At 45.1% G+C, this 10,271-nt stretch overlaps 1 protein-coding gene across 3 annotated transcripts in view; it reads right to left on the bottom strand.

Moving 5' to 3' along the window:
- Slc26a5 (solute carrier family 26 member 5) overlaps positions 1 to 10,271 on the bottom strand; it is a 61,493-nt gene that overhangs the window by 26,419 nt on the left and 24,803 nt on the right. For all 3 annotated transcript variants that reach the window (XM_087659478.1, XM_087659479.1, NM_030840.1), the window contains 5 exon segments: positions 9,879 to 10,018; positions 6,912 to 7,022; positions 4,459 to 4,625; positions 3,801 to 3,965; positions 736 to 888 (listed from right to left, as the gene is read on the bottom strand). In XM_087659478.1, coding sequence (XP_087515604.1) covers positions 736 to 888; positions 3,801 to 3,965; positions 4,459 to 4,625; positions 6,912 to 7,022; positions 9,879 to 10,018 — 736 coding nt within the window.

The following is a 10,271-nucleotide window of genomic DNA, read 5'->3' as shown; positions in this document are numbered from 1 at the left end:
TCTGATACTGTCACATTGTCACAAAACCTGGGTGCTCTGTGGATGCTCTCTGTGAAGAGGAATGTGGAAGTGGTGTTCGTTCTGACTCCAGGTCTGCGGCTGTGGAAGGCCCACTCCAGGCGCGCATCCATGAACAAACCACTGTGGTCATTTAAGGACCTAGTATTGTTTATTTCAATTTATCTGCACATTTCTTTTTTATAAAATGGTACTAATTTTTCAGTCATGAATATGTTGTGAGACATTTGGACTTGACTTATGTGAGGCCCTGAGACATTTTCTTTCAGTCTAGGAGCACCAGAAAACAAAGAAAATTGGGGAGATTTTGACTTTTCAAAGTGGAAGTCACCTTATTATAGTAAGTAAAGGTATTGATGTTATCATGGTTAATTAAAATACTGCGTGATATTTAAAAAAACATAATTTAAAAAAAAACCCAAATTCTTCCACATCCCACCTTTCATAGGCAACCAATGTTAAAGTGTGCATTTATTTGTATCTGCGCTTAGGTTTTTTTTTTTTTTTTTTTTTTCTGGAGCTGAGGACCGAACCCAGGGCCTTACGCTTAGATTTTAAAGGTTATCCATATCTTCATTTTACAGCATTTTTCTTTTTACAATTTTTTTTTTTTTTTTTTTTTAGTTGTTCTGCAGGGCAGAGATGAGGACCCTCCAGCTCCTTGTCCCCCAATCACTGGCTTCAGAATCCCCTGCGGGATCAGGCGCTCGTACTTACAGCAAAGAACTCTAGAGGAATGGGCGCTGGCAGTTTCTCTTTAAATCTCTCATTAAACTCCTTGCCACCCAACAGCAAACCAAAAACCATGAGGCCGACGCCTAGGGAACACACGTTGAGGTTTTTAACATTCTGCAGCACAGCCACGGTACTCTGTAACACAGTGAACACCGGACGTTACGTCAAGCAACGGCTCCTGGACCGCATGAGTCAACACGCGTGAGGTCCCCAGACAGGCAGTCCACAGAGACAGGGGCGACAGAGGCTAGCAGGGCTGGGTGGAGAGAAAGGGGTGGGAACTTTCTGAGTGGGACGCTTCCATCCCCGTTGCTCAGGAAGGTTCCAGAATGGAGGGCGACCTCAGCTTCGTGGTCAAAAGAATGCACTGTGTATTTAAAAGTCATGGGGGCGGGGTTGGGGATTTAGCTCAGTGGTAGAGCGCTTGCCTAGCAAGCACAAGGCCCTGGGTTCAGTTCCCAGCTCCGGAAAAAAAAAAAAAAGAATTAAAAGTCGTGTGAACCTTTAAAATACTGACTGAGTCTGTGTGTACGCCCGAGTGTGTGTACTTGAACAACGCGCATATGGGAGCCTGTGAAGGTCAGAAGTGGTTATTGGATCTCCTGGCGCTGGGGTGACAGGCAGTTGTGAGGCACCACTGGGTGCTAGAAATCAAACCCAGGTCTCCTGCAGGGGCAGAAGAGGCTCTTGACTGCCGAGGCACCTCTCAGCCTAACTTCCTGTCAGGTATAGTTTAACACAGGAAAAAAAATCCAAAATAATCCCAATGAGCCTCAGCTTAAAAGCGACTTGAGTTGAAGTAGTCAGTGAATATTTTAAAAGTACATAGCAAGTAAGATTTCAGTGGCAGAATACATATTTGGCATGCTTCAGGCCCCGGGTTCAAGCCTTAGCACACTAACTGAAAGGTTTTAGGATGAAGCATTTCTCCTTATATCGTCCGCAGGTTAGGAGGCATTTTTCTTTTACCTAACTGTAATTATGAATATTTTATATTCATAATTCTTATCTGGCAGCATGATAGGTTCATTGTTGTTTTGTCTGAGACAGTTGCTCACTACGAAGTCCATGCCGACTTTGAACTCATGGTCCTCTAGAGTGTCAGTATGTCAGGGGTGCTCCACTGGGCAAGGCTCATGGCGTTTTTGATCTGTTGATATCTGAATGTAGCTCCTGTACATACAGAAAGAACAACCCTGGGGCTGACTTGTGAGCATCACGAAAGAATCAGGGTCAGCACTGCAGGATACTCAGAGGTAAAAACACGGCAAAGCTTTAGAGAAGGCTTTTTTTTTTTTTTTTTTTTGTTGTTGTTGTTTTTGTTTTTTAAGAAGAAATCGTCACGAGAAGTTGATAGTGAAGCCAGGCAGGCTTTGCAGCCAGGGAAAGATGTTTAGAAAGAAGCCCAGGAGAGGTAGAGAAGAAAGCTACTTAGTCATAGCTTAGAGCTATGGTCTGGATACCCCAAATATAATCATTTCATCTGACACCAACAGAAGAGAGAGGCCCCCACACCTGGGCTGCACAGCCTAGGCCGCACGCAGGCTGCATATTCTCTGGGACGAGTCATTCTGAGAAGTCTCAGAGTCTGAGGTGTGTTTCCACTTGTCACAAGAAATCAATAACTTATGGGATATCTTTACAGTTTGATTCCAGTATTGTCAACTGAGGGTTCAAATGTAAATGTCAGCACCTCAAAATGGCTGTCCCAGAACCCCAATCTAAAGGTGTTTGTACTTTCTGAGCTCTCTGCTCCCCTCTTTGTAGCATTTAACATACTTGTAATGAGCTGAATAACTCATGGGCTACCACAGCTATCTTCCCATTGGACTGCCAGCTCCAAGGTCAGGCCGCGTCTACTCAGATCACCATCTTGCCTAGAGAAGGGTCTGGCATGCACAGGCCTGCAGAGGCTATGGCTGAGGGTCTGAAAATGTCCTTTGTAGTAGTCAACTGGCTACAATTACTTCAGGGGCCATTTAGAAATGCATTTTTTTCTTGGATTCTAAACAAGTACTAGTTGTTTTGTTTTTAACTTCTCTCTCTCTCTCTCTCTCTCTCTCTCTCTCTCTGTGTATGTGTGTATGTGTATGTGTGTGTGTGCACGCATGAGCGTGTGCATGTGTTCATGTTTCCGTGTGCCTAATGAATCCGCAACGGGCCATTGCATCTCCTGGGGCTGGAGACACAGGCCGTTATGCTGCCTGAGGTGGGTGCTAGGTGTTGAACTCTGGTACTCTGCACCAGTAACAAGTGCTCTTAAAATCTGCGACACCTCTCTTGTCCCCCTTCAGGATTTGGGGAACTGTATTGTGAATGATTTTTAGCTATATCGGATTGTGTGAAAAAAATGTTGAATTTAAGAATTTGTTATCAACGTCATATAATAAACTTTAATTTGGTCAGTTATTTTTGCTATGCTCTTGCAATCCATTTTGCTTTCTCTGTGGTGTATAGTCTACACATGTTTTATTAAACCCATTACTTATGTTAGTTAAACCACTTACAGCCTTACTTATTTTTGCCTGCTTGAATAGGCAGCCTTTAAGAGAGATGTACTTTCCTATTATGTCTTTTACTTGTTTGTTTTTTGAGACGGTCTCACTACAAAGCCCCAGTTGACCAGGAAGTCACTACGTAGAGTAGGCTTGCCTCAGACTCACAGAAATCTGCCTGCTTCTGCTTTCCAAGTGCTGAGATTAAATGTGCAGAGCGCCACACTCAGTTTCCTATTATATCATAAAGTATTATTAATATCTGCACCCCTCTCTCCCAAGAACATAATTTTCTCTTAAAATCTATCTATCTCTGCACCTAATTAGAGTGACTGGTGCAGCCACTGATAGGAACCTAAGCACAAATTCCTTTTAGAATCACATATCCACAACGTGGATGTCTGGGTCTAATCATGGTTGCAGCCGTCTTCCCAGAAAGTCTTAGAATAACTAAGTCTTCTCCTTTGAAGCCTTGAAGGTAAAAGATACATAGAAGCGAACAGGGTTAGGGGTAGGGAGCCAGAACCAGGGAGTCACGAGTCTCTTACTTACATACACCACTGAGAAGATCCCACTGTACCGCTTAGTTTTGACCCCAAACAGGTATTTTAACATGGAGGTGAACACGTGCACAGCCGCCGCCGTGGTAAAGCCTCGCACTAGCGGCTCCGTGAGGTATATGGCCACAAATCCAAACCTACAGACACCTAGGCAAAACTAGGTTTTTAAAAAATGACAGAGGAACAAAACAAGTGGCACGGTGAGTCAGGAAATGACAACCAACGGGAAACCTGTGCATTTCTCTCTACGCTATTGACTAATCCCGTAGACCTGTGCAGCAGCTAACATCACTGGTTATAAAGAATGTGACGCTAACCCAGGCTTACACCCTGCTGGGAGGGGCTCACTCATGCAGACCATGCTTCATACACAGGTCTTTGCCTCCAAGCCCCCAAGGGAGGCCTCTTACCCAAACCACCCACTCCCTCAAACTCCTTTTGCTTTCAGATCACTCAAGGGAAGCTCGCTAGGCATTCTTAGTCACAGCTAAAGCACCGGCAAGCAGGTAGTTGAAGTGTCTGGAGCCCTCAGTTCTGGGGTCTTGCTGTCTGCCTCTGCCCGCACACTGTGAGACCAGCTGAGAGAATTCATTAGGCGTTTATTCCATGGATGGACAGACAGAGTCCATCTCCCCACACTGCAGTCTCACCTGAATGATTCCTGAAAGTAGGGTAACGGACATGGCGACTTTGACCCTTAACGCATCTCTGGCTTCCGTCCCATTGGTTGCATTTACTCCTCCTGGGATAACGATGTCATCCGGTACCAAGCGGACAGCCACACCTCCAATCATCAAGCTAATAACCGCAAAAGGACCTGAAACAGAGGCAGGGGAGTAGCTCTGATCAGAAGCTTGAGGAATGAAGCCACTGATGCGATCATCAGGAGTGATCTCTGCTCAGGGGCCTATAACTTAATTTTAACCAAGATAATGAAGCAGCAGGAGCCCTGAGTGACTTCTCGGATCTGCATGCTCACAGATAAGCACCAGAGAAAACAGGAAAGTGAGGCACGCAGGCTTGTTTCTTCCACAGAAGGGCTGTATATACTTGTTTCCCACCCAGAAGGCTGGGAGTGAATGTTGTTAACAGCCTGGTCATGTGTGTATCTTTAGGGCTGGGACACAACCGAACCCCCCTGAAATATTACACTTACTCAAAAGTCTTCCCTCCTAGACTTTTATCTTGAACTTTGCTCCTCACTCAATAGTTAGGAGAGATGTCACATGTACTGTGTTACCTGGTGACGTCTATGCTATCTACATGACTGAGAACATACCAGGTCCTAGGCACTTAAGCCATAGAACCCATCCCATGTACTTTGCAAAGGAGTTTTGATGTAGCCATGCACATACACGCGTGCACACACACACACACACCCCTATATGAGAGAAAGAAGTAGGCATTTTGCTCCATAGCTTATGTATGTCAATCACAGGACTACTATGGGAGTCAGGTTTTCCCTTCTAGTGGGTCATAGGGATTGAACTCAGATCATCAGTCATTGAGACACATGTAGGGATGATCTCGTGTGCTCTGTGTGTAAGCATCACCTGCCAATAAAAAGCTGATGGCCTATTAGCAAGAGGCAGGAAATAGAAGGTGGGAGTTCTAGTAGAGAGACTAGAATTCTGGGAGAGAGTAGAAGAGAGATTCCCCACCACCACTACCTGGGAGGAGGTTGGATGCGTGAAACTGAGGAGAAGTAACCAGCCATGTGGCAGACATAGAATAGATTAAACAGATTATATAAGTTACAAGCTAGTTATGGCCTAATATTGAACATAAGTAAGTCTCTGAGTCATTATTTGGGAACAGAGGCGAGGGTGGAAAAGCCCACAGTTACAGACAGGCTCCTGAGTCATTTTACTGGCTCAAAAGCTTCAAAACCTCTGCTGGAACCTAGGTCACCATGTGTGAGAAAGCTCTAGCAAGGCCGTGTGGACAGTTCCTGAGACCGCATGGATAAAAGATGAAGGGGGTGGTGGCGGCTGGAGAGATGGCTCAGTGGTTAAGAGCACTGATTGCTCTTCCAGAGGTCCTGAGTTCAAATCTCACAACCATATGGTAGCTCACAGCCATCTGTAATGGAATCTGATGTCCTCTTCTGGTGTGTCTGAAGACAGCTACAGTTTACTTATAAATAAATAAATCTTCAAAAAAAGAAGATCGGGGGAAGAGAAGGAGAAGAAAGGGAGGAGCTAGGAGAAAGAGGGGGGCAGGGAGTTGCCTGGGTAAGTCCTTCTGAAATGCTGGCCTCTTCTTGGCTTTAGAAGAGATAGTAACATGACTGTCTTTTCACAAATCCCATTTATTTACAAATTTTAAATTTATATTCTTTTTTTTTTTTCGGGGCTGGGGACCGAACCCAGGACCTTGCGCTTCCTAGGCAAGTGCTCTACCACTGAGCCAAATCTCCAACCCCTAAATTTATATTCTTGAAAGCGATATACAATATAAGCTTCTAACGTTGGGTAGCATTTGTCGCCAAGCAATAGATATCTGAAACACTGTACAAGTGTGTTCGCTGCTCCCGGCCTCACAAAGCTCTGATATAATTAAATTCCCACGAATCCGTTCCCAAATGCGCTGCAGAGAGAACGTGGAGAACCTGGGGCTTAAAGTATGATGAAAACACACGTACGCCCGATGGGATTAGAAACCCTGAGCTTATTAAAACAAATAAGAAGGAAAACCAGACACGAGCCAAGCGTGCTATGAAATAAAGCCCTAATCTCGTTGTATAGCATCCAGTAATTGCTCTCTTAAGCAAGAAAGCTGCCCATGTAATTAACCCAAGATTATAAGAATGCTATTAATTTTAGAAATCTTGGAGAAGTGGGAGGGGGAATAAGAAGAGGAGGAAGAAGAGGGATGCTTTTTTATTGCTAGAGAATGAACCTGGTCGGGGCAGGAGCTTGACTTCCCACATACAGCCTCAGCAGAGTGCAGTGGCGTTTTGGAAACAACGATAGGCACACAGAGAAGGCAATTAAAGCAATAGTGACAATCACACTGCAAAGCTTGGAGGAGTCGCTTTGGGCTAGGTCGCCCAATATCAGTTTTTTTTTGTTGTTGTTTTTTTTTTTTTTTTTTTTTTTACCTATAGATATGTGTCTGGAGGTTCCAAAGAAACAGTACATGATAACGGGGTAAAACGAGGAGTACAGGCCGAACACCGGAGGCACAGCTGCCAGCATCGCGAAGGCTAAGCCTGCAGGACCAGAGAGCAGACATGGCGTCATGGCGAGCAAACAGCAGAGCATTCCTTTTCACTCCTTGGTTTCTGAGGAGCGTGTGGTACCCACCTTAATGTAAGTGTGTGGGTCTGCCTCAACCCCACAATCTGGTGTCTGCATAGTCCAGGCTATAGCAGGATGTTGGCTAACACCGACTGTCAACGTGACAGGATCTAGACTCACGGAAGAGAAACCTCTAGGCTAGCCGGTGAGGGATTGACTATATGGATGAGGTCAGTCGAGGTGGGAAAACCATTCAAAATGTGGGTTGTACCGTTCCCCAGGACCTGGGCTGATTTAAGGAAGCCAGTTGAGCAGCAGTGTTCATCTCCCCCTGCTTCCTGACCGTAGACGGAATGTGATTGGCTGCCTCAAGCTCCTGCTGTTGCTAAGCTTTCCCCCGCCACGACAGACTGTGCCCTGAACTGAGCCAAAGTGGGATTTCCTTGAGGTACTCTTGTCCCATATTTTGTCACCACAGTGAGGCAAGCAACTGAATCAGGAGGTTTGCCTTGTCACCTCCCGTCTGCGTGGGTGGGCTTTTCTGCCTTCTGCCACAGGTGAGACCTGTGAGATCTCAGAGAGATTTCTAGGATACCTGGAAAATGCACTGACTGTGTTTTAATTCTTCGATAGGAAAGTGGCCAGCAAACCAAAGAGTCAGAAAGCATCCCTGCTTCATATGCAATGGTGCAGTCACGCTAGTCCTGGTCCTTTAAAAAGTGATTTCTAGCCAAGGTTCTGGCTGGGGAGGGGCGGCCCCTGCTCCCTACTGCCCCCTCCTGGTGTCATCTCCAGGAGCAATCACCCCAGGACTAATACCTGTCCTGCTTTTCTGGAACATTCTAGAGACACTGTCATCGTGATGGCGTGGGGTCAAAGGCCAGCAAGCCGCTAGCATCCTACGACACACAGCAGTCCCTAGAGCAAGGATGGAACTGATACTGACTGAGAGACTCAGTGGACAGTGTGTCAGTGCCCGGTGTTCTGCAGGGTGGGTTCACAAATTCCAGTTGTCATTGCCTAATTTAACAACTCTGAGTGGAAACCATTGACTTTCTAGTGTTCCGGCTTCTCACTATACAACAGCAAGCCTTTTCCCTTTGCCACCAAGGTTTGTTTTCGTCCCTCCATCCTGGTGCTCACGTAGCTTAGTACATGTGCCTGACTTTAAATTGTTTTCCATTTAGTCTGACTCCTTGCAGAATTCCTCTCTGTAGACTGGGGAGGCCATTAACATAATCTTCCTGCCCCAGTCTCTGAACAGCAGGGGTTACAGGCTGATACCACCAGGCCAGGCTAACCTCTGTCTGTCTGTCTGTCTGTCTTCCTTCCTTCCTTCCTACCTTCCTGCCTTCCTTCCTTCCTTCCTTTCTTTCACAAAGATTTATCTATTTATTATGTATACAGTGTTCTGCCTGCAGGTCAGCAGAGGGTACCATAGATGGTCGTGAGCCACCGTGTGGTCGCTGGGAATTGAACTCAGGACCTTGACTCACAATGTCCCTTCTGAAGTGCTTGTCCCCTTGTTCTCACCTACCTGAGCTCAGCTCACATTGGCTTTTAAATTTTTTTGATTTTTTTCTACAATTTCATTATACTAAATTTTGATCATTTCCCCCTCTCTTACACTCTCATCCCCTCCCCCTCTTTTTTCAATTCTTCTTTATGACAACCCCTTTCTGTTTTGAGGCCTTCTTTTTTTCGTGTGATCCACTAAGTCATTTAATTACAGTTGCTTGTATTAATGCATCGTTGAGTCCACTTTTCCAAACAACTTTTCAATACTTCTTTACTTAAATTAGCTCCCCTGTCATCTCCAGTGTCCTGTCTTTTCCTTTATGATGTTTATAGTTTAAAAATATGTATGTACCTTTCTTTTTTCTTTTTGAGACAGGGTTTCACTGTGTAGCATTGGCTGATCCAGAACTTGATATTTAAACCAAGTTGGCTTTGAAATCACAGCGATCCATCTGTGTTAGGATTAAGGGCATGTGCCACCAGGCCTGGGTCACAAGTTGATATTTTCTAACATTCTTATATTACAGATAAAACCATGGAGTTGTAAGGGAAATTCAGCATGCCATAATTCCTCTCAGTTATGTCATGGGCCTAGAAGCAAGAACTTTACTGCAACTATAGTAAAATGTTGACTGGGCGACTGACTGATCTTCATCAGTGTCATCGCTTTCTACCATGAATGACCCCAAGGCTTCTTAAAGATTACATTTCTGAAAAATTAGTTTAAAATTAGGTAAAAGTTACTGGGACAGTATGACAAAACCCAAAACCAAAAAGAACAAACCATGAATCTGAAACTATGAAGAACATGGGCTAAATGGTTATTTGAGGGAGCAAGACAAACAGTGAAATACACACAGAGAGAGAGAGAGAGAGAGTGAGAGAGAGAGAGAGAGAGAGAGAGAGGAGGGAGGGAGAGAAAGAGAGAAAGAGAGGGAGAGATAGACAGAGACAGAGAGCAAGAGTGTGAGAAACAGACACATAGAGAGAAAGAGACAGTGAGGCAGAGACATACAGAGAGAGAGAGAGAAAGAGTGAGAGACAGACACACAGACACATAGAGAAAAAGAGACAGAGTAAGGCAGAGACATACAGAGATAGAAAGAGTGAGAGACAGACAGACAGACAGACAGACAGACACACACACACACACAGATAGACCAAGACAGAGAAAGAGAGACAGACACACAGACACATAGAAAGAGACAGAGTGAGGCAGAGGCATACAGAGAGAGAAGCAGAGAGTGAGGATGGACAGATATACAGACGGACACACACCAGAACAAGAGAGAGCAATGAGTTATACTAACCTTGGGGGAGCTGAAGCACCCCAGTGCTTATGCCCGAGACCAAGTCACCCAGCACATACTCCTTGAATTTATATGCTGGCAACCACTTAGTGATGGGCAAGAACATGTAGATGATGTTTCTTACTTTTTTAGGAGTGCACCTGAGAAGACAAAGACACAGACCCAGCTGATGTCGAGGGACGCCTCTGTGGACCTCACAATGAGGGGTTTTCTATCCTTCAACTCCAGGAGTGATAAGGGACAATCCACCATTAGCAATTAAGATGCTCCTAACAGGCTGGGAGCCACGGATGGGAACAAGGACAGAGAGGCTGACCCATCCCTGGGTGACAATTCGGGAGGTAGATGCTTTAGAGCTTTGTGGAGAGTTTGAGAACAGATGTAAACCTTTAC

Source organism: Rattus norvegicus, chromosome 4, assembly GCF_021556685.1.
Source record: "Rattus norvegicus strain SHRSP/BbbUtx chromosome 4, alternate assembly SHRSP_T2T, whole genome shotgun sequence".
Taxonomy (NCBI): Eukaryota; Metazoa; Chordata; class Mammalia; order Rodentia; family Muridae; genus Rattus; species Rattus norvegicus.
This window is presented reverse-complemented; position numbering and strand designations above follow the sequence as displayed.